The sequence below is a fragment of the Corticium candelabrum genome, chromosome 11 (genome assembly GCF_963422355.1).
Source record: "Corticium candelabrum chromosome 11, ooCorCand1.1, whole genome shotgun sequence".
In the NCBI taxonomy this organism is placed as follows: Eukaryota; Metazoa; Porifera; class Homoscleromorpha; order Homosclerophorida; family Plakinidae; genus Corticium; species Corticium candelabrum.
The window spans coordinates 2,547,805-2,572,948 of NC_085095.1; the positions used below are offsets into that span (position 1 = coordinate 2,547,805).

At 43.1% G+C, this 25,144-nt stretch overlaps 1 protein-coding gene across 1 annotated transcript; it reads left to right on the forward strand.

The window, feature by feature from the left end:
- Positions 1-7,497: 7,497 nt before the first annotated feature.
- Positions 7,498-10,853, forward strand: LOC134186544 (uncharacterized protein K02A2.6-like). The gene is made up of 4 exons (XM_062654533.1): positions 7,498-7,821; positions 7,918-9,134; positions 9,211-10,234; positions 10,332-10,853. The coding sequence occupies exons 1-4, from the start codon at positions 7,498-7,500 to the stop codon at positions 10,851-10,853; spliced, it is 3,087 nt and encodes a 1,028-aa protein (XP_062510517.1).
- The last annotated feature ends 14,291 nt before the right edge of the window (positions 10,854-25,144 follow it).

Here is a 25,144-nt window from a genome sequence, read left to right on the forward strand (position 1 = left end):
GTTTTGTGTCTGTCGTACGCACCAAAAGAAACAGAACAAAACCGGACCTTGCCACTCACACCAGATCTAGCATTCGAGTTTTGGCCACTCGACATGGCGACCTAGCAACCGTTGGTAGAGTCTGATGACGTCAATGCAACTTCTATATTATTCGGGACTGCAATCCACACTCGTCCCAGCTAATCCAAGCGTAGCCATAAATTATAGCGTGAATTTGTCGCTGAAAACATCAGTGATTTACTTTTCACAACAACTAGTGGTAAGTTACTCTGATCTACGTCTACGCTAGCTTGTGCTTGCATAAAGGCTGATTCACATTACGCGACGGAGACGTGACGGCCGGACCGTGACGGACAGCTCTCTGTCGTGCTCGCAATACATGCACGTTCCGTTCCGATAATTACCGTTTCCTGCACTGCATGATTACGTCATCCTTATTTTGCGTTTCGCTGATTGAGTAACAGCACCTAATCGTTTCCTGTTGCGGTACGTGAATTTCCGACGGAGCGGACAAATAGAATCCGTCTGTCAACGCTCGGTCGTCCGTATTGAGCGGCGCATTTGATGTGGTTTGACGGATCGTAACAGACAGTTCTCTGTCGCATATTGTAAACCAGCCTCTAGTTTGCAACCTTTAGAAACTGACGTGGGATTTTTATGGTGCACACTGTCCTTAGATCTCTGTAGTGAACGTCCATTCCCGCAAGTTGAGAGTCCGAGAAGAACAATAGAGAAACAAATGAAAACACTGTACCGCAGCCATGTGCAGACAAATTTCTTGTCGATCTTAGCCGGTTTTTTGCTGTTCAATCAACTTGCCCGAGCTGACTTAGTCCATCTCTCTATAATAGACAGATGGTGAACATCCTGCCTGAACATGTCAGTTGTACTACGTCAGCTCGTCTAGAACATTTCTCGGGTTGTCAACAACCCTAGGGGTCTTACAGGTGTCAAACGTGATATGACTTGCAGCAGGGTAGATGGCCTACTATCTGGTCAATCTGGTACGGTCCCTATTTCATGTGGTAGTACGTGTAAAGACAGAAGTTGCTAGACGTATTCGAATGTGTCGTGTGTAGGAGAAGGTGTGCATGGCGACACCTATGCACTCATCAGTCAGAACCGAATGGCAGCATCCTGTCTCCGTTACACAATTGTGTCAGCATTACATGCCGGTTTAGACTTAACCTAGGTAAAGTCTACGCTTTGTGAGATCGTAAACAAAACCTTCAAAACATTTCTTTTATCTAAGAACTTAATACGGTGTGTATAGGTTAACATTCGAATGAATGACTTCATGTTGTCGACACCAATGTGATAAGTGAATAATTCAATGACGTCAGAGCATCGTGGCTAGGCTGTAGTACCGTCATTACATAAATTACTGTATACACTTTCAGTTAATTTGCGTCGAATTCGTAAAGAAACTTACCGGACACATTATATATTTTCTAGATCAAGATAAATGTTTATTTGGCGCACACAAATAGTCTCTCATCATTCCAAATTCGACCGATGCAAATTGCTAATTAATGAAATCATATACTGAATGACGCGTGTCTTTTACCTAACTAGTTATAAACGAAACGCCTTCGATACGTAAGACCTGCATGCGTTTTACAAAGAGAGGCGACCGTGTGATGAATGATTCCATTTTAGTCCCGAATCTAGACGAAGTGCCTCCAACAAGTTGGCGTCCATGTCAAATATTCACGTTCTGTGGTCATATCCACTGCTCTTGCGCCTCCATACATCGGATTCATCTCCCGCGTCCGTAGGTTCATGTCGAGCATTTCATTTGCTGCTGCATTTTGTTTAACTGGTAAAATGTTTCTATTTCAGCTATAGAAAGCGAATGCCACCGATTTGCTTCAAGTGCTTGCCATTCAGATGCAATCCTTTTTTAATTAAGAAAATATTGCTTTACTAGAATTAGTCTAGTCTAGACAGACAAGAGTGCCAATATTAGCATAAACGATGTCGAACACGTGCAAACTTAGTAAACCAGTACTTAGGGGTCGGTCGTTATTAACTGTCGGGAGGCTGGCAAATTTGCTCTGGAGACCCATACGTTTGAAATTGAGTAGATCTTCATCACGTACAGGTAACTGTACTAAGCACACAAAGGGTTGGCTAATTAAGAAAGTACTCTAGCTCTAATGTGCCTCGATCCACACTGTAAAACTGTTCGTTGTGACACTTCAATCGTACAGTCGATCGGAAACACCAAAGATCGAGGGTTTGCAAGAGGTACAGGACTAATATGGCATACAGCTCTAGTATAGCGAGCAGCTAGTCGTATTTAGAGACTGTATACATCTCTAGCTACAGACGGCTCTGGTAGCAAAGTCAGCCTCGATGGCCAGACATCATTGATTACGTTATTGTACAGTCCAGTAGACTTACTTGGCACAGAGCTTGAGCTCTACAGTCGTAAAACCTTGCACGTAAAGCAATCACTACTGGAATGAAAGTTCACCACCTCATCATCGGCCCCAATGTGCATGCACAAGTTGGAAGAGATCACGCCTAGGGCATAAAGAAAGAGAAAAGACACGAGAACAATAATATAAGTACGTGTAGGTAAAAGTTGCACGAAAAATTGAAGACGAGAGGAAACATTTTCTGAATACGTTTAGTCTACACTGACATGTCAGTAATTCTTTGACGTCACACAACAGTAACTGGACATTCCTGTCACTCGTGACCTTGTAGTGTAACCGTGTTCGGTTTCGGTGCACGGCGTTCTAGCTAGTAAGGGAACAGCATGACTATAGTACAAGAATACTCTGGAGACGCCAATCGATGTGCTATGCATGTACCAATTTGCATGACGCTAGGGATTTCTAATTATAGATGAGAGCCTTACAACGGAAGTGAGGTCTCAGGATGTGGGCAGCATGTAGACAGACGAGCATCAACAACCTTAGATAACAACACCCTTCTTGGGGGAACTCTCCCGTACGTAAAACGCTCAAAACAAAAGAGAAAATTTTTTAGGTCATAACCAACTGATTGATTGAAAGAAGTGGCACAACGGAAACCACGTGTAACAGGTGACCTTGGCTTTCCGTTGCACCACCTATTACAATCACTAATAACAGATAACATAATAAATAAATAAATAAATAAATAAATAAATAAATAAATAAATAAATAAATAAATAAATAAATAAATAAATAAATAAATAAATAAATAAATAAATAAATAAATAAATAAATAAATAAATAAATAAATAAATAAATAAATAAATAAGTAACTATTGAAGCAAAATTTTAAATTACAAAAACTGTAGAGTTAGTGACTTTAGCGAGTAAAAATATGTACTGGGATTTGATGGGTCTTTGCTGACCGGCACTTTCGTCTTCTAGGACTTTGTCATCTTTGCTGTTTATGCAAAGCGTCGTATTACCTCGCTAAACAGGCAAGCAATAATGAAAAATGTGTGTGTAATGAACACAGGAAGCACTGCCACACAGTTCTAACTTGTCGCTGTCACACCTTCCACACATCCGAGTACTCTGGCATCAACACCAATAGGGGAAAGGTCAGGCATGGTGAAAAGTACCGTAACGTGTACCACAACCGCTGCACACATGGATGGGGAAGTTTTGAATGCATACCATTTTATCAGACTGACCGGCACCCATCCCCTTGCATGTGATATCATGTTTTGACATCTGCACGCGTAGGCTTTTGTTGACAACCGGAGAAACAGTAGAGACGAACTGCTGATGGACGTAGCGGAACTATACCCTGGAGCAGGATGTCCACTAGCTCACAGCTAGCTATTTAAGAATGAACTGAAATCAGATTGGACAAATTGAAGAGCGAAAGTCTTATCTAGCTAGACGAGGTTGACTCAACAAGATTTTGTCTTCACATGGCTATGGTACAGTGTTTCATTTGTGTCTTTATTGTTCTTCTTGGACTCTCAACTTTCGGGAATGGACGTCCACTACAGAGAACTAAGGATAGTGTGCATCATAAAAATCCAAAGCCAGTTCCTGAAGGATGCAGACTGAGACATAAAACATTTGGACAAAAAGATATCAACTGGACTAGACTTGTACCTGATGAAGAAATCGTCAGCATTTTTCACAATACAAGATTCACCATCTCTTACTGCTCGGGTCGGTGCCTTCAACACAACACACAAACGGCAGGACACGTGATCAACGACGAATATGCGTTGCAAATGCGAAATCTGGTGAAGAGTTGCGAAGACAACAACATGAACTGTGAAGAGCTGAGTCCTTGCTGTGTTCCTAAACGATACCACGGACGCAACAATCGAAGCAAAATCGAATTTAAGAAAACAAATGTTGATGTTGAGTATGTGAACAAGAATGGACATGTAAAACGTTTTTCCTATGAATTTCTCAATCCCACAGTTTGTCACTGTCAATAACGTAAATGCTAAACACTTTCTTACAAATAGTCCAAGAATTCTATTATTATCACCAGTTTGTACAGAGTTGATACATTTTATAAAAGTTTCTATTTTGAGAGAGATATTAAATTTTCTATGATGTGGAGATATATCTGATTTCTAGCTTTTTACGTTGTACAATGTATACTGATAAAGTAGTATTGTTGCTACTATCAAATAGAGGGTCACTATTCCTTAGCTCTGCAGACTACTGTACGTACACTATTTACTAAACACAAACTCGTAGGTAACGATGGCATGCAACCTTATAGCGTCAACTAGTGGCCTGTTGACGTTTAAGTTTCATGTTTTAGTCCATGAGTTCCTCTATGGACTACTGCATGAACAAATCTATTTTCGATCTGATTGCTAACATTATTAAAAATCTAACCTCAATTAATCAATTATGAATATAATTAAAAGTCAAAAAATGTTATTAAGATAAATTATATTACCATTTAGCATTCAAAGTCCTACCGCAATAATATTCTTGTGATAGACTAAGTATTGTTAATTAGAAATTATTAAAAATTTTGTTACATTATGAAAAGACAAAAATCCGCGGATCTTAGATATAATCAAATAATTAACAGCAAAAATTGTTAGACAGGCAACACGCTATCCCAGCAGACTGCTTTACGTAAAATAGTAACATTTTGAGTTTCAAAGTTAAGATTCTAAACTTTACAGCATGACTACCCAAATCATAGAAAAGGATAGATATATAGCTCGTTGCTCGTAGCAACTATGGGCGCGTTCTGTTTGTAGTTCCGACAGTTCTAAAACTGCCCGAAAAACTAAAACTCGCGTTCGATTTAGTTCTCGAACTGCAGGTCATGTGCAAGTAGGCGTCACACTAGACGCCACACCAAGACATGTCTAGCTAACATATGGCTAATTAACAGCTAATCTACAGCTGTAGTGTTGTCTAGAGTGCTTGACGGCAATTATGAGTCATTTCTTCTACAGCCAAGCTCTCACTATGACGTGTAAATTCTGTCACTTGAACGTACTAGCTGTTCAACAAAGAAGACGACTTCCGAAACCGATGAGAGGGCACGATTAAGTGCTAAAACGCTCCTTTACACTTTGCAAAGAAAGTCAGTGTGTAGCGTTGACAAGGATCGACTTGACGTAATCTAATTCAACTTTACCTAGGTAAAGCAGGGGTGACGGTTCAGCTGCTCTGATAGCAAACAAAGTTCCTGCGTTCGGTACAGCTGGTTGTACATACGATGACGTGCTGCACGTCGTGATGGTGCAAGGTCAGGAAATGGTGGATATCAAACTGAGATAGAAAAACCTGCTGACGTCCTATTCACAGCCAAATATCAATTTAGGGGCCTTGAAAGAAAAGCACGGGCTGTTCCTGTGCGAGTTGGGAGAATGTGCTCACCACAAAGCTCGAACGTGAATCGTTTGCTAGAAGCGGGTGCATCAAGCCTGTGCAGTTGTGCTTCAAGACACTCAGAAGTTCAAATTCTTACGCTGGGAAGACTAGACATTACCGGAGAGCTAGCAGATGCCAACAGAGTGAGCTTGTGCTAGCAGAGAAATATTCAGCAGTTTCTGCTAATAACCGTTGCTGATTCAAATAAAGAATTGAGAGCCGGACGACATTTTCTTCCAACTCTCTCATGACATTAGCACCCGCAGACTGCTGCTGCAAAGAATAAAGACTGTCCGACAAAAGGGGCGGTACCGCAGCTCAATGAGCATGCGATATCTCTCGTGGAGAGTAGCAAACAAAGAGAGTGGTTACAGTGATAGTGTTGTTGTGTTATTTAGTTTTAGTGTCTAGCACTCTAATTCAACAACACAACGAAGCACGCCAAACAAACGCAGTCTCTAGCACTGCGCAAGCGCCCTGGAGGCACCTCCCCAAAACAGCCATAGAACTATTACATCTCTTCCCTCTAAACTGCCTAAGTTCCCACATTACTGCACTACAAATACAGTCTTTCGGAGGTCTCAAAACCCGTGTGGAACGCCGGAGGACAGGCGGTACTTCTGCAGCTCTCGTTTCTAGTTGCGGGTCACCTCTGTCTCCGCTTGTTCCGTTGGCTGCTGTTCGGTGACATCCGAAGCGTTAGTGTCAGGTCTGTTGTTTTCTGTTGGCGACCTTGCGCTTTCTTCCTTTTGCCGCTGATCCACCCCAACGTTGGGAATGTCCTCCGTCATTCTTTGTCTACTGACCGTCATTGATTGTGTATCTCGAACGTGATCCATGTGTCGCTTGACTAACCGTCCGTCTTCCAACCTCACCCTGAAGGATAATGGTCTCGTTTGACTTTCACCCACGCCTGCTAACCAATCTTGTCCTCTACCAAAGTTACTCACAAACACTGTTTGCCCCGTCTCCAGATTTCAGTAACTGAAAGATTTGGCATGATACTTCCTTTGCTGTTCTTGCGCTCTCCTTGTCTTTCTCGCCAGTTCGGGATGTAGTAAGTCTAGACAACTTTTTTTGGTCTTCGTTTCATTAGGATTACAGCCGGCGCCTCCCCTGTTGTTGCGTGTAGTATGATTATGTACCGAAATAAAAATTTATTCAGCTTCGTTTCCATTGGTCCCTGGTCGTTTCTCATTCGCTACACGGCTGCTTTGAAGATTGAACCGCCCTGTTGGCCAGCCCATTAGAAGACGGGTGATAGGGTGCCGTTGTAATATGCACAGTTAACTTTTCCTTGGTCGTCATGAAGTCCCCAAATTCTTGGCTCGTAAAGGCCGAGCCATTATCACTGATAAGGATTTCAGGTAATCAGTGGGTTGAAAAATGGACTGTATCACCCGAATGGTAGGTACAGTTGAGGGGTGTGGTAGACTGGTACATAGATTGGTGAGCATGCGTACGTTGGCGTGTCATATACTTAGCTAATTAGATAAGTGACTGTTAGCACTTGTTGGATTGCTGTTGTGTTAGAGCCTGAGCATAGCGATAGACTGATAGCGCGTGATAGCTTGTGCTGATCTGGAACGTAGACTACGACTGTTATAATATATATATATATATATATATATATATATATATATATATATATATATATATATATATACTACACTGATGGCGGCTCGACACGGGAAACTCTGCGAGTTCAACGCGGGCGTAGATAATGTCGAAGACTACAAAGAACGATTCTTGCTCTATTGCACGGCAAATGAAATCACAGACGACGACAAGAAGATAGCTGTTCTTCTGACGTCGATGGGCACAACGACGTACACGTTACTAAAGAATTTGGTACGACCGGCGGCTCCTCAAAACAAATCTTTGGATACGCTCTTCAAGCTATTGCAGGACCACTATGAACCGAGAATTATCGTCATCGCAGAGCGTTTTCGCTTTTATAAGAGAATGCAGCGGGAAGGCGAGAATATTGCTGTTTACGTTTCGGAGCTGCGACGCCTCGCCAAACATTGTGATTTCGGTGAGCAGCTCAATACTGCATTACGCGATCAATTAGTCTGTGGGTTGCTACACTAGAATATACAGCAGAAGATTTTAGCTGAGGCAGAGCTAACGCTGGAAAAGGCTCTGGGGATTGCACAAGCTGCAGAGACAGCCAGCGCGGAGACACGACACCTCCGTGGGGAGTCGACAGGACACGCAGCTAGCGGACATTCCAGGACATTGGAGACGACATTTGCTGTCAAGAGAGCGACCACAAACAGCCGCAGCCAATCGGGATCGTTGCGTACTTTGGATAAGGCATGTTATCGTTGCAGTAATCATGGTCATGACCCAACCAAGTGTAGATTCAAAAACTACACGTGTCTGTTCTGCAAGACGAAGGGCCATATCGCTAAAGCATGTCGGAAGAAGCAACGAGATAACGCGAAGGATAGCACGGAGGGCAATTGGCGTACAAAAAGGAAACCGAAGACTCAGTCTACATATCAAGTAGATGCAGAAGATGTAAGCCTCATTTGTTCTTTGTCTGGTAGGGGCGGGGTCAAGGTGACAATAGAGGTGGCAGGCAGGAATGTGGAGATGGAAGTGGACACTGGAGCTTCCGTGAGTGTTGTACCAACCCAGATGTATAATGAAGTCCTATCCCATGTACAGCTGAAAAAGAGCACTGCCCAACTTCAGTCATATAGTGGTGAACGATTGAAGGTGAAAGGAGAAGCTGTTGTACCAATCAAGTATGGAAAGCAACAATCCATGGAGCGGTTGATTGTAGTAGATGTGAGTGATAAGCCAGCAGTCTTGGGACGAGATTGGCTGTCAAACCTCAAGCTTGATTGGGCTTCTCTGTTCAAAGTTGATAGTGGAGTTTTTGATGTACCTGAGAAGTATCCTCAGTTGTTTGCAGAGGGAGTAGGTACTTTGGAAGGCTATCAAGCCAAGATAACTTTGTCTGCAGATGCCAAGCCACAGTTCCATAGGCCACGCCCAGTGCCTCATGCCTTGCAACAGAAGGTAGAGGAGGAGCTTAATCGACTTCAGGAAGAGGGCATTATACAGCCAGTGGAAAACAGTGAGTGGGCAGCACCTATTGTCATTGTGAGAAAGGCTGATAATTCTATCAGAATTTGTGGCGATTACAAGGTAACAATTAACCCCTACCTGGAGATGGACAATTATCCAATGCCGAATGCACAGAACTTGTTTGCATCGTTAGCAGGAGGACGGTCCTTTACACGTCTAGATATGAAACAAGCTTACATGCAGATGCGAGTGGATGCGAGCAGCCAAAGGTATTTTGACTGCCAACACTGCCAAAGGCCTGTTTGCGTACACACGTATGCCCTTTGGTATTTCGACTGCACCCAGAATTTGGCAGCGAGCAATGGACAACGTTCTTACGGGAATGCCAGGAGTGTCCTGTTATTTAGACGACATTCTGATTGTGGGCCAATCCGAAGAACAACATGACGGACGTCTTCATCAAGTCTTGAAAAGACTGAGTCAAGAGGGACTTCGTCTGAAAAGGGAAAAGTGTGAGTTCAAGAAAACTAGAGTTGAGTACCTTGGTTATGTTGTGGATGAGCATGGACTTAGACCGGCTGAGAAAAAGCTGGCAGCAATACGACAAGCTCCAGAGCCAAGTAACACAACCGAGCTAAGGGCATTCTTAGTCCTATTGAATTATTATGGAAGGTTCTTGCCTAACCTCTCAACCATGCTACAACCACTGTATAGTCTGCTACAGAAGAACACATTGTGGGAATGGGGTGCAAAACAAGCAAAGGCTTTCCAGCAAGCCAAACAGAATTTGTTGGAATCGGATTTCTTGACGCATTATGACTTGGAGAAACCGGTACGTCTTGCTTGCGACGCTTCACTGTATGGAGTGGGAGCCTGTCTCACACATGTAATGTCAGACGGTCGTGAGCAACCAATCGCTTTTGCTTCACGAACCTTGACCACGGCAGAAAGAGGATATGCTCAATTGGAACGAGAAGCGTTAGCACTCATCTTTGGAGTGCGACAATTCCATAAGTATTTGGTGGGAAGGTCATTCACACTTGTAACTGACCATCGACCACTGTTGAAGATATTGGGTCCGAAAGAGGGAGTACCTACTCTAGCAACGGCTCGACTACAGCGTTGGTCACTAATTCTAAGTGCTTATCAATACAACCTGGAATGCACATCAGGAGTGAGCAACAAAGAAGCTGATCTACTTTCGAGACTACCCATTCCAGTCAACGTAGTGGATCCCAATGAGCAAATCTATGCTAGTGATCATTGTGAGCAGTTACCTGTTACAGCGCAAGATATTGCTAAGGAACTGCAGCGAGACTCCATACTACGACAATTTTACGAGTACAATTTGCGTGGATGGAAGCCTAATGTAAGTACAGTTACTGCCGTATGCACGACGAGTGGATGAGCTTACAATTGAAGACGGGTGTCTACTGTGGGGGAATCGTGTAATTATTCCAACCAAGCTTCAAAGCACAGTGTTACAAGAGATTCACGAAGGTCATATTGGCCTCTGTCGAATGAAATCTCTGACACGGAGTTTCGTGTGGTGGCCAAGACTAGACCAAGATCTAGAGGAGGTAGTGAAGACTTGCACAGCATGTCAGAGTATACGGAATAAGCCGGCTCATGTGATGTCACATCCATGGATCTACCCAGATGCACCCTGGACTCGCCTTCATGTGGATTTTGCAGAGTTCAAGGGAAAGCAATACCTTGTGGTAATTGATGCATTTATCAAGTGGCCGGAAGTCCATGAGCTTGGAATACATGCCACTACGACTCAGACAGTGGAAGCATTGAGGAGGTCATTCAGCTGCCATGGAATCCCTCAAAGGCTAGTTTCAGATAGCGGGCCTCAATTTGTGGCAAGAGAGTTTCAGGACTTTGTGAGAGCGAACGGGATTAGACATCAAAGGACACCTCCGTATCACCCTGCTTCAAATGGGCAGGCAGAACGTTCGTGCAGGAGCTCAAGAAGTCTCTGAAGATGAGGCCACCAGGTCGGTCAATTAGTCATCAGATTTCGTTACTGTTGTTGAAATATCGAACAACCCCAAACACTACTACTGGGAAGACACCATCAGAACTACTGATGAAACGTGAGCTGAGAACACGGTTGACATTAGTACGACCAGAGAGTGGACAACAAATTCGAGACAGGCAAAGTGAGAGATATGAGGAAGCAACAAAATACGTTAGAAGTCTCAACCCTGGAGACACAGTGGCAGTCCTCAACACACGTCAAGATGGCCGAGGGAAATGGCTGACAGGAATCATCCTACAGCACTTGGGACCAACAAACTACATGGTGGACGTGAACAACCACCTCCGATATGTTCATATCGAACATATCAGGAGACGAGATGAAAGGAGTGTACCTGCTGTCATAGAGACATCAGATGAGGCGGGTACTGAAACAACTACAGATATTACTTCTAATCCACGACCAACACTTGAACAGACAGGACAAACAGAACCTACTAGTCCAGTGAGAGAAGCACAACAAGCAGAAGAACCTGTTACAATAGCCACACCATCTCTTGCTGAGGGAGCTACAGCCCAAGTAAGAGGCACATCAAGTGGAACTGATCGACGTTATCCAGTTCGAGTTAATCGTCAGTTACCCCTCCGATATAGACAAAGCTAAGGAGAGAGGAGTGTGGTAGACTGGTACATAGATTGGTGAGCATGCGTACGTTGGCGTGTCATATACTTAGCTAATTAGATAAGTGACTGTTAGCACTTGTTGGATTGCTGTTGCGTTAGAGCCTGAGCATAGCGATAGACTGATAGCGTGTGATAGCTTGTGCCGATCTGGAACGTAGACTACGACTGTTATAATATATATATATATATATATATATATATATATATATATATATATATATATATATATATATACTACAAGGGGGAACCCTATGGATTTGCTTTTAACTATTTGGAGTACGCATCTGACAGTACAAAGGACCACCATCCCAAGAATGGCCCAGCAAAGTCGATAAGTAATCTTGAACAAGCGCGTTCTGGCTGTGCCCAAGGGTAAAGAGAAGCTTTTAGTGGTGATCGCTGATGTTCCTGGCATGTCCCACAAGACTTTGCTCTTTTCTCCATGTCAGCATTCAATCCAGGCCACCAAATGTAACTTCGTGCTAGGCTCTTCAATTAAGATACCCGGGTGAGCCACATGTAATTTTTCCAACACCATTGGCTACGCCTTTTGAGTATAATGACCAGTAACCCCACAGTACACAACCATCCAAGACACTTAGCTTAGCTCGTGCGGGTTGGAGCTCGCAGAGCCCACTTCTCTTGGCCATCTACTCAACTCATAGTGCCTGACAGTTGCCATTTGTCCATTTCTATCTGTAAATTTGCTCAAGCTGTATAGTTGTTATCGGTCTTGCAGTAGTCATTTCCAAGATGTGCAGTGATAGCACCGATTTACTGGAGTCCTCTGTCACTTCCGGTTTAATAGCTGCGAAAACGCGCATTTACCCAACTTTAGCCGCGATCCCGAGTTGGCTAGACGTTGTAATATCATTTCTAGATTCTGCAAGTGTTCTTCAAGACAACGTCCGGTTACTAGAATATCGGCTATAAAGACCACTGTCATGGGAATGTCCTAAAGGAGGGTGTCCATTACTCTTTAGAAATGGCTGAACCCAAGGCTACCCCAAACGGCAGGCGTTTGTACGTGAACAACCCAAGTGAGTATTAATGACTACGTACTTCTGCGATGCATTATCAAGCGCCACCTGCTGATAAGCTTGGCTCAGATATGGCTTGGTGAACAACTGACCTGCAGCTAGAGAGGCAAATATATTATTAATCTTGGGCAATGAGTATTTCTCACAAGGAGCAACCTGGTTAATCGTCAGCCTAAAGTCACTTAATATACTGATTGAACTGCCCTTTTCTACAACCAGTACTACCGGAGGAGCCTAATCGGAGAATCAAACGGCTTCTATAATTTTGTCTCGATTTAACTGTCTTAACTCTTGTTCGACTAGCTTTCTGTACGCATATGGTACGGCTTAGGATTGAAAACCGGAGGTGCGGAATCTGATCTCACCTCTATCGATGCTTTTACTCCCACCAGTAGTCCCATCTCCTCAAATACTTTCTAGTATTTGCTGATAAGTTCCTTCTGTTGAATCCTTCCTTCCTCCTCTGATGTTTTACCAATGGTATGGAGATGGAATATCTCTTCCCATTTCAGTTTTAGGGTCTGCATCCAGTTTCTGCCGAATCAATTTAGACCCTTGCCTTTGACAATGTTCAATGACAGGGAAGCTGGCCACCTGTTGTCCATATCTCACTTTCGCATTGGTTTTACTAGCCAAAATTAGTGATTCTCCTGATTATGGCCTACGCAAACCGGGGCCTTCAGTTAAGACCATAATACCTTGAAAGTAGATTCATTCACAAGTGGTACCGCGGCCCCAGTGTCTATCTCCATCTTCACCTTCTGATCGATTAATCTTAACCTTTACCTTGAGTGGCTTCACTTTATTGCCACGTCCCACTAGGTGTACCGCGTTCATCGCCAGCTCTAACATTTCTTCTGATTCCTGGAAATCCTCTTCTTGGCTTATTAGGTGGACTGTCTTTGCTTCCCCATGTTCATTTGACTGACTTCGGCACGCTCTTTCAATATGGCCTTGTTTCTTGCACTTCCTACACTCTGCTGTCTGAAAACGGCATGACTTGGGAAAATCCCAACTCAAACAACGGCAACTCTTATTATATTCCTTTCTGATATATGGTCCCTCCTACTTGATGTTTGAGTACTGCCACTGGTGCTTGATTTGTTGTCGATGTAAGACCACCTTGTTGCATTTCTAGTAAATATTTCGTAGCTGTTTCCATCGCTCTGGCAGTTAGCAGGGCGTCCTCAAATGTCAAGGTGACTACTCGAGGAGCCTTCGCTGAATCTTCTCTTCATTTATCCAGAACACTCACTCTTAACATGTCTGAGTGAGTGTTTCCAAAGGCTATAATCGACGCAGTTTCGTCACAAAATCCGCCACAAACTAGACTCATCTTTGTTCCTGTTACAACTGTTAGAAGAAGAAGAAGAAGAAGACGGTTATATTTACCCAGGAATGCCCCTTCAGCCTGAGGCTGATCTTCCAGGGGGTCCTGCAGCAGCTACCTAAGTAGGCTGCCTTCTTGCCCAGCATTTCTGCTGGTACTAATTTACACTCCTGAGTCGAGGAAAGCAATTGTGTGTTAGTTTCTTGCTTAAGGAAATTATGCTATAGCTCGCCATCGCTGTGACTTGACCTTGCAAACCTTCAAGGTCCCGGATGTAAACACTCCATAAAATGACTCTCTAGCCAACTGAGCTATTTGCATCACAACTGGTAGATCTAAACCGTTGTAGAATAACAGAAGGCGTTGGCCTCATGTGATCTTGGACTCTCTTGACGATGTCGTTATGGTCGACTGCATTTGGTATTTGCGGCACGAGAAGGTTGCGAATGAGTTTGTATGTTTGAGCGTCACATACACTCAACAGCACTGCCTTCCGTTGGTCTTTGTCAGACACCTTGTTCGCGGTAAAGTAAAACTTTAGTCGTTCGACGTAGTGTTTTCATTCATCTTGAGTTCCATCAAAGGGCCCCACTTTTCCGATCATCTACGCCATGTTTCGCTCTTTGCTTCGTCGCCAATATGTAGTGTCTATAGCACTCCAATTCAACAATACAACGAAGCCGAAGCCCGCCAAACAAACTCAGTCTTTAGCTCTGCGCAAGCGCCCTGGAGGCGCCTCCCCAAAACAAGCTATTACCCTAGTCACCACTAAACCTACTTCAGGTGGGAAGTTGCAAAATTGCCTCTGCTTTTTCATGGGGAGGTCGTGTCCGATAAATGATGATGGTTTCTGATGAACAGGGTCGCAGAGAAAGATCGTGTTTACAGTCCTAGCCTAACTGTTTCAAGCCTTTAGAAGTCGCGCGTCTGGAATCGCAGTCTTTACTAATCCTTCTTGCGGTGGGCTTCGACAAAGCTCAGCCTTACTTCGTCTAGTTACTTCTTGCACAGCCGTTGATGATTGATGGTGTCCGATAACAGGGGCGGTGTTCTAGTGGCGACTGAGATTAGGTATACTAAGATATGACTCGCGACTGAGACCCTCATTTTCGTGCAGCTACAATAGACCGGTTGCACTCACATGAGGTAAAGTGACTACCCCACGCGTGGAGAACATCAGGATATTCTCGATAAGATAGAGGCCTGTTTTTATCGGTTATGGCGACAAATTGTTAGATTCCGACAGCCGACGTCGCTACAATGTTAAATCGCAGTACGCTAATAGTCGAGACTTTTACGAAATTTTCCTCAGCAAGTTGTCTGAGGATGTCGACGAGTGGCCGCAGCGACAACTTGCCCAGATAAAAAATTTTCTCTGAAAGCAAACTGCTTTGAAATCGAAATACCGTACATTGTTGCCAGTTTTTCTGAAGACAGTACAACGGCTTCTTTAGCCTGTGCCAGTGTCAACATCTTTACTACTAAGTCTGCATGCTATTGCTCCCATGCACTACATTATCATCAGTTTAAATATCGTCTGTACTTTCGCTTGCACATGCACTGCAATCGAGTGGAGGAACAGTTCCTTTGTCTTCTTCTAATGGCAGTCTCTTTGCATCCCTTTGCTGTACTCGTTCGTACCGTTTTGTCGTCAACGAATGCCTTGACGAATATCGCAGTTTTTGACTAGGAACCAAATCCGGATTCGTTTGGTCTTTCGTTGCAGCAGATTTTACGCTTACGAAGTGATTGGAACAGACGCGTGTATACTTCAAACTGATCTCTTTCAAGTCTTTATGTTGATAGCAGTGATCTACGCCCCTCGTCGCGGTTTTGTCAGTTTTCGAAATTTCTCGCCTTTGACCGTCACAGTCGCTGGCAAACAAACGAAACTAATGTCTCTGTCACAATCGGCACGATTGCCGCAACCCACAACAACACAGAAGATTTAATTGCGATATTAAAGTCCCGAATGTCTTCCAGCACGTGAGTAGGTTCACGCCTACTGCAACCGGTCTATATGACGCGGTGGTGCGCACATTCTGTAGAGAGACAATGCCTACGTGTTCGACATCGTATGAGCTAACAGTAACATTCGTATATATACTTTTGTCTGTAGGGGCTGATTCTCGCGAGGTGATATTCTCCTCATTGAACAAACGCATTGCATCGGATTGGCAGGCATTTGAAGCAAATCGGTGGCATTCGTTTTCTAGCTGGAACAGCAACATTCCACCAGTTAGACAATATGCAGCAGCAACTGAAATACTCGACAAGAAGGTGGACGGCACGACACGGGAGATGATGCTGATGTATGGAGGCGAGAGCATTAGCTCTGACCACAGAACGTGGATATTTGACATGGAGGCCAACTCGTGGGAGGCCGTACGTCTGGAATCGGGACCAAAAGGAATCATCCATCACACACTCGTCTCTCTTTGTAAAACACGGGTTCTACTTTTCGGGGGCGTTTCGTCTTTAATTTCTTCGGGAAACGGAATGTGCAGCAACGAGACGTGGATGTTTGAAATGAAAGAGAAAGAATGGAAACGCGTTAACACGACCATTCATTTTCTAAACCGAAACGACTACGTCACTCCTCGTTGCCGTCACGTCGCTGCGGTAATTCGTTCAAACGGCAGCTTTTGCGATTGCAAGGAATCCATGGTCGTATACAGCGGTTTCAATTACGAACATGAAAAATGGAGTTTGAAAGCGAATGGCAATCTCGACGATATGTGGCTTCTGGCATGCAAAGACGACGTTTCTCTTGTCTATGTGTGGAAACGTCTTGAGCAAAGTCCACCGAAACTCACTTATCCGTCACTCATTTCAGCGTTTGAAAACAAAATTGTTTACTTTTATGGAGCGAATTTTACAAAACGTTCTGGCACACCAAACGCGAATGAATTGTGGTCGTATTGCGTGTCGACTGCCACGTGGAAGAAGCACTCTCATTCTGTAGAATACAAGATGCGTTCTACGCGGGCACTCTACTTCTCAAATTATAAAATCTCAAATCATTTTTTGGTTTTGTGGTCTCCTAGTGGTTTTCATCCTCCTTTTGTGTTCGATCTGGTTAATGAATCGTGGTTTTCTAATTTAGACGTAAAATTTGAGTTACCAAGATTTGCAAATAGAAACATTATCATAACCAAAGTAGGAGACAAGATTGTTGTTTATGGTAAACAGTACGCGCGCCTGGGAAATCCTAATCATATGTGGTTTCTAACTTTGTCTGATGGCTTTCAATTGAATGTCTTGAAAATGCCATTTCTGACACTGAGTCCGGTCATGCCAATAGCAATTAGTACCCACGGTTTTATGCACAAACAGCAGGAAATGTTGCTGTATGGTGGGGTACGTGGAAACAGTCCTGCTGCAGATTCTGACAATCTACTTTATCGATTAGATTTGAAAACGTTACAATGGTCTGCAGAGCGGCTTGCCAGTAGTGGCACAACAAAGATACGCTTCCTTAAATTTTCTACCGGAACAGTTCTTTTAGATTGCATTCTAGTTGTATTTGGCGGAATACCGCGCATAGGCAATTTAATGGAAACCAAAGCAATTTATGATATTGTACCGTCGGACGACATTTGGGGTTACTATAACCAAGAGTCTATGAGATTGTGGATAAAGTACTTGTCAAGAGGATTCAAGCCCGCAGGAAGAATGGTGCACGCTGCTACAGCAATTGATTCACAAACGATGGCGATATATGGAGGAATAACATGTCACGTTTTTGGTCCAAAAACAGTAGAATTGTTACATGATTTGTGGATTTTTACTCTTCCACCGTTAAATGAAAAGTTATCAAACTTGTCACAGCAAAAGAATGAAGCAGAGTGGAAAATGATAGATCGATTAGGAGCTAACACATCTTATGCCATGTCACTAGTGAGCATTGATAATGTACTGTACGTCTATGGTGGATCACAAACTGTTTTTACTATGGCTGAGGTTTTCTATGCAAATTTGGAAAATATTGAGATATCTTGTAGATGTCTAGACACGTTGTGGACGTACAACCTCTCAAACAACATTGGCTGGGAGAAGATGCATTATAAAGGAAAAAGTCCAGGAAATCGTTGTTTCCATCAGTCACATGCTTTTGGTAACAAAATTTTGTTAACAGGAGGCTGCGGCAATTATTTTGCAGTACGGGTCAACCGTCACACTCTCACGACTGAGATAAATTGCGAAGAAGAGAGAGCGGGTGTATGGATTTATGACCCCAACACAATCAGTTGGTTACGGTTGTCTTCTCAACCACTGTATCACATCAACGTATTTGGAAGTTTTATCGTTGTGTGGAACGACCTTCTTCTGTCTTTTGGTGGATTTCCAGTAATACAATCTGCGACAGGTCAGGTTCCAGGGGACTGGAATGGCTTCTACATTTTCAAACCTGCTTGTCCAGCAGGAACGACAAGCAAAGATGTGAAAGTTGAGATGTGCTATAATTGTCCCGTCGGTCAATTGTCTGCTACGTCGAATTCTCGTTGTTTAGCGTGTCCAGACGGTCTCACAACGGAACACGAAGGTTCTAGCAGTCCAGCCAACTGCAGTCGATGTGAGGCTAACTATTGTGGATACGGTACGTGTTATGTCACACTGCCGGGTCCTTCTCCTATCTGTGAGTGTCAGTTTGGGTTTACTAAGAATAACAAAGGATTTTGTACCGTAGCCACATATTACATCGCTGCCTCGGGGTTTCTAGCAGGAGTGGCACTTTTTATATTGATCGTCGTGTTACTGACAAAATTTAGAAAAGCGAGAAAAGATCACAAAGTCATACTGAAAAACAAAGACCACGAACTGACGGAACTGCTGACTAGCATTTTCAACATTGACTCCAGAGAGTTGAAACTTCGAAAACGGATTGATAAAGATTGTCCCGGTGGATACGGTGAAGTGTACCAAGCAGAGTATAGAGAAATAATCGTAGCCGTCAAAAAGCTGCAAGGAATACATCTGGATCTCGATCGTATCGAGTTAGAGTTCGAGAGAGAGATCGAAGTGATGAGAGCCATCAGACATCCAAACATTGTTCTGTTCTTAGGAGGAGGTCGGTATCACGACGATGGATGTCCGTTTCTTGTAGTAGAATACATGTCGAGAGGATCACTAACAAACATTTTAAGAAATAAGAGAATAACTTTGGAAGATAATCTAAAGTTGAGGTTTACGGTAGACGCGGCCAAGGGAATGAGATTTCTACACAATCTACGTCCACCTCGAGTCCATCGTGACTTGAAGAGCAGTAATCTGTTGGTCAGTCAACAATGGCTAGTCAAGGTGGCCGACTTCGGATCGGCTCGATTGGTGAAAGATGAAGGAATCAGTCAAGAGGCAGTAAGAGGAGCGGGACCACTCGACCTCACAGCTCCACTTCTGGGTGCAGATTATCAGTTATCATCAGGCGTCGGAACACCGAGTTGGTGTGCTCCAGAGATACTGAGTGGACGAGGTTATGGAACACCAGCAGATGTTTACAGGTAAGATCATTCTTAGTCTGTTTAGTGCGGTATTAGCAAAAACTATTATAGCGGTGCCCGTCAAAATTGAAACGTTTGTTTACATACTAAGTTAACGGCTTGAAACGATGTTTGCAGATGAAGAACAAATTTGCGCTCAAGAAACCTTTTGTGTATTACATTTAGCTTTGGTATTGTGATGTGGGAGATTTGGTCAAGACGAGTCCCATATGAGGACAGCAGCTTTCGTTCTATTCTTGACTTGAACGCAGCCGTTCTAGGCGGAGGAAGACCAAGCGTACCAGACGACGAGCACAGCGACTACGTCGAACTAATGCGCGAATGTTGGGCGAACAGCACGATCACCCGACCTTCATTTCAAGAGATCGTCGTCAGACTGGAAGAAATGAGCGAACATTGCTGTCTTGTCAGCAGAATAGAAACTTCTGCTGTGTAGTTCTAAAGTAAACCCTTAGATTTTAGTTGTTGCTGTTGTGTGGTAATCTATAGTAGTTGCATGCAGTGCTTAGTGCATGGTTTATTTCTCAATGGTTAGCTTGACAGGGCGCATCATGTCTCAATGTGGCTAGATTAGAGAACACGACAAATTTATGTATCAGACATATCAGCTTAGTGTTTTTGATTTTCGTTTTGGTAATGAAAAAATCCTTATAATGACGAGATAATGACGTACGAATATCTTACCAATTGCGCATGTGTTGTCATCAGAGTATATGGCGTAGCTTCCGTACAGTTTTGAGTCCGAATGTGATGACGCTGAGAGCAGTTCGAGTTCGGGAAACTCTCATGAAATTGATTCGGACACAGGGGACGGAATCCCCGAGCGCTTGGTCAACTCAGACTGGTGCACATGCGGTCAGTGTGTCGTCATGCCCACTGCCTTTGCTGCCAAGAGTTTGACGCGCTAAGTTAGAGACTCTGTGGTTTACGGTGTGTGGTAGAACACGCAACTTTTGAGCTTGTCTGCCTCAACTACGACGTTTTGCACACTGCTGAACCAGGCTTTACAACGGAAGTGAGGTCTCAGGATGTGGGCAGCATGTAGACAGACGAGCATCAACAACCTTAGATAACAACACCCTTCTTGGGGGAACTCTCCCGTACGTAAAACGCTCACTACTACAGAGAAAATGTTTTAGGTCATAACCAACTGATTGATTGAAAGAAGTGGCACAACATAAACCACGTGTAACAGGTGACCTTGGCTTTCCGTTGCACCACCTATTACAATCACTAATAACAGATAACATATAAATAAATAAATAAATAAATAAATAAATAAATAAATAAATAAATAAATAAATAAAATAAATAAATAAATAAATAAATAAATAAATAAGTAACTATTGAAGCAAAATTTTAAATTACAAAAACTGTAGAGTTATTGACTTTAGCGAGTAAAAATATGTACTGGGATTTGATGGGTCTTTTGCTGACCGGCACTTTCGTCTTTCTAGGACTTTGTCATCTTTGCTGTTTATGCAAAGCGTCGTATTACCTCGCTAAACAGGCAAGCAATAATGAAAAATGTGTGTGTAACGAACACAGGAAGCACTGCCACACAGTTCTAACTTGTCGCTGTCACACCTTCCACACATCCGAGTGCTCTGGCATCAACACCAATAGGGGAAAGGTCGGGCATGGTGAAAAGTACCGTAACGTGTACCACAACCGCTGCACACATGGATGGGGAAGTCTTGAATGCATACCATTTTATCAGACTGACCGGCACCTATCCCCTTGCAAGTGATATCATATTTTGACATCTGCACGCGTAGGCTTTTGTTGACAACCGGAGAAACCGTAGAGACGAACTGCTGATGGACGTAGCGGAACTATACCCTGGAGCAGGATGTCCACTAGCTCACAGCTAGCTATTTAAGAATGAACTGAAATCAGATTGAACAAATTGAAGAGCGAAAGTCTTATCTAGCTAGACGAGGTTGACTCAATAAGATTTTGTCTTCACATGGCTACTGTACAGTGTTTCATTTGTGTCTTTATTGTTCTTCTTGGACTCTCAACTTTCGGGAATGGACGTCCACTACAGAGAACTAAGGATAGTGTGCACGATAAAAATCCAACGCCAGTTCCTGAAGGATGCAGACTGAGACAATAAAACATTTGGACAAAAAGATATCAACTGGACTAGACTTGTACCCGATGAAGAAATCGTCAGCATTTTTCACAATACAAGATTCACCATCTCTTACTGCTCGGGTCGGTGTCTTCAACACAACACACAAACGGCAGGACACGTGATCAACGACGAATATGCGTTGCAAATGCGAAATCTGGTGAAGAGTTGCGAAGACAACAACATGAACTGTGAAGAGCCGAGTCCTTGCTGTGTTCCTAAACGATACCACGGACACAACAATCGAAGCAAAATCGAATTTAAGAAAACAAATGTTGATGTTGAGTATGTGAACAAGAATGGACATGTAAAACGTTTTTCCTATAAATTTCTCAATCTCACAGTTTGTCACTGTCAATAACGTAAATGCTAAACACTTTCTTACAAATAGTCCAAGAATTCTATTATTATCACCAGTTTGTACAGAGTTGATACATTTTATAAAAATTTCTATTTTGAGAGATATTAAATTTTCTATGATGTGGAGATATATCTGATTTCTAGCTTTTTACGTTGTACAATGTATATTGATAAAGTAGTATTGTTGCTACTATCAAATAGAGCGTCACTATTCCTTAGCACTGCAGACTACTGTACGTACACTATTTACTAAACACAAACTCGTAGGTAACGATGGCATGCAACCTTATAGTGTCAACTAGTGGCCTGTCGACGTTTACGTTTCATGTTTTAGTCCATGAGTTCCTCTATGGACTACTGCATGAACAAATCTATTTTCGATCTGATTGCTAACATTATTAAAAATCTAACCTCAATTAATTATGAATATAATTAAAAGTCGAAAAATTTTTATTAAGGTAAATTATATTACCATTTAGCATTCAAAGTCCTACCGCAATAATATTCTTGTGATAGACTAAGTATTGTTAATTAGAAATTATTAAAAATTTTGTTACATTATGAAAAGACAAAAATCCGCGGACCTTAGATATAATCAAATAATTAACAGCAAAAATTGTTAGACAGGCAACACGCTATCCCAGCAGACTGCTTTACGTAAAATAGTAACATTTTGAGTTTCAAAGTTAAGATTCTAAACTTTACAGCATGACTACCCAAATCATAGAAAAGGATAGATATATAGCTCGTTGCTCGTAGCAACTATGGGCGCGTTCTGTTTGTAGTTCCGACAGTTCTAAAACTGCCCGAAAAACTAAAACTCGCGTTCGATTTAGTTCTCGAACTGCAGGTCATGTGCAAGTAGGCGTCACACTAGACGCCACACCAAGACATGTCTAGCTAACATATGGCTAATTAACAGCTAATCTACAGCTGTAGTGTTGTCTAGAGTGCTTGACGGCAATTATGAGTCATTTCTTCTACAGCCAAGCTCTCACTATGACGTGTAAATTCTGTCACTTGAACGTACTAGCTGTTCAACAAAGAAGACGACTTCCGAAACCGATGAGAGGGCACGATTAAGTGCTAAAACGCTCCTTTACACTTTGCAAAGAAAGTCAGTGTGTAGCGTTGACAAGGATCGACTTGACGTAATCTAATTCAACTTTACCTAGGTAAAGCAGGGGTGACGGTTCAGCTGCTCTGATAGCAAACAAAGTTCCTGCGTTCGGTGCAGCTGGTTGTACATACGATGACGTGCTGCACGTCGTGATGGTGCAAGGTCAGGAAATGGTGAATATCAAACTGAGATAGAAACACCTGCTGACGTTCTATTCACAGCCAAATATCAATTTAGGGGCCTTGAAAGAAAAGCACGGGCTGTTCCTGTGCGAGTTGGGAGAATGTGCTCACCACAAAGCTCGAACGTGAATCGTCTGCTAGAAGCGGGTGCATCAAGCCTGTGCAGTTGTGCTTTAAGACACTCAGGAGTTCAAATTCTTACGCTGGGAAGACTAGACATTACCGGAAAGCTAGCAGATGCTAACAGAGTGAGCTTGTGTTAGCAGAGAAATATTCAGCAGTTTCCGTTATTAGAGTCTGTGCACTAGCAAGGGCCATGCAGATAGCGGATGTGCGAGGAAACAACGAGTGAACTACACGCGCAGTCCGGATCGCTGTAACTAGACTTGGCAGGCTCGCCAGTCTACGCGAGTAGGACAATAACTTAGCTAGGAATACACTCACCTTTCCACATGCTGAAGTCGTCTTGAGATTTGGATAGCGTGAACGTGGTGAATCACTCACTGTGGAGAGTCACCATGCGCTGTTTGGAAGCTTGGGCGTGATACACAGTCTGCTGGGTCACACAATAGATAGATTTAAGCTAATTGAGTTTGTGACATACGTACCATGTAGTCACGTGGGGTGCCAAGACTATGACGTGGGGTGACACTTAGTGAAGTAAGTGTGTGAAAGTAGGCGCGGTGAGTACGGGAGGCTGAAAGTGTCATACGGGAACCGGACACTGCCAGGCTCACGTGAGTCTGGGGACGAGGCTAGATACAACCCATTCTGATACTGCAACACCTGTCAGATATGAAGACTTTCTTCCACTTTCTTGTCCATCACCTGCTGTAGAAAAATAGACAGTATACGATAAACGATTTGCTATTTTAATTTAGTTAGTCAAGTCAATCAATATGTAGATACAGTCCGCATCAAAACTATTGACACAGTTACGCTTGAAGGCGTGGCCGTGGGTAGCGTGAGCAGAAACGCATCCGTTTTCATGTCACCAACATTCTTTTTAGATAGAAGAGGGCTATTGTGTATGCCCGTAGGTTTGCTAGACTTTTGGAAACTGACAAGTGCGCATCAATAGTTTGTGTCCTTCTTTCATTCTTTGATAGCATTTCTCTCACTAGCGTAGCTCTAGACAAAGTCGCATTCGGCTAGACGTGCGTTCAGTGTACGGCAACAGATCAGAAGGCGTGAGCAAGTGCCACTCCATCTGGATTGCGTCTTCCAGTTCATGAAAGTTTTGAGACCTAGGAAGCTCAACACGCCGCTTGATGATCGCCCAGAAGTTTGCTATTTCGTCAAGATCTGGTGAGCTATCCGGCCAATCCAGAAACCGTTGGCGCCCGGAGTCTCGTTTTTCTAGCTTCACTAGCAGCGGAACTTTAATTCTAAGGCATCGTGTAGCAATACTTGAGTCATGAAGTTCTCTTTTGCTCGATACATTGATAGATTCCTGAACGAGGAGATGAAATTGTGTGCTGCACAGCATGATTGGCATTCGTCACGTTTTGCTCTAACAGCAACTGGGCGTTGCGAAATAGTTGAATCAACATAGGAAAAGATCCTTTTGCTTGACACTTTACTGTAGTTGGGAGATGATTTAGGATGCAGGGAACAACAAGGTTGTTTGTTTTGCAGATTTGTTCAGTGCGTGTGTCGTTTAGTTGAGATAGAAATAGTGTAACACGCGGTAAACCTTAATTTACAACAACTAACAATATAACACACAATATTGTCACTATAAGTAATTTATTTAGAAGTATATAATTGTAGAAATTGACTTACTGTATACAATAACACTCCATGACAACGTTCTGTCAATATGAACACCACCAAATGTTGCGGCAGCAGTGCATTCATATTGCCCGCTGTCTTCTTTAGTCACGTTTTGTACATATGTGCAACACACCATCAATGAGCAATGAGATCCTCATACCAA

What these genes read in the sequence shown, in the direction of transcription:
- LOC134186544 (XM_062654533.1), top strand. Translation starts at nt 7,498, where the DNA reads ATGGCGGCTCGACACGGGAAACTCTGCGAGTTCAACGCGGGCGTAGAT. An exon ending in GCGAGAATATTGCTGTTTAC is followed by an intron (nt 7,822 to 7,917) that starts GTTTCGGAGCTG and finishes TTGCTACACTAG; the next exon opens with AATATACAGCAGAAGATTTT. An exon ending in GTGGATGCGAGCAGCCAAAG is followed by an intron (nt 9,135 to 9,210) that starts GTATTTTGACTG and finishes GACTGCACCCAG; the next exon opens with AATTTGGCAGCGAGCAATGG.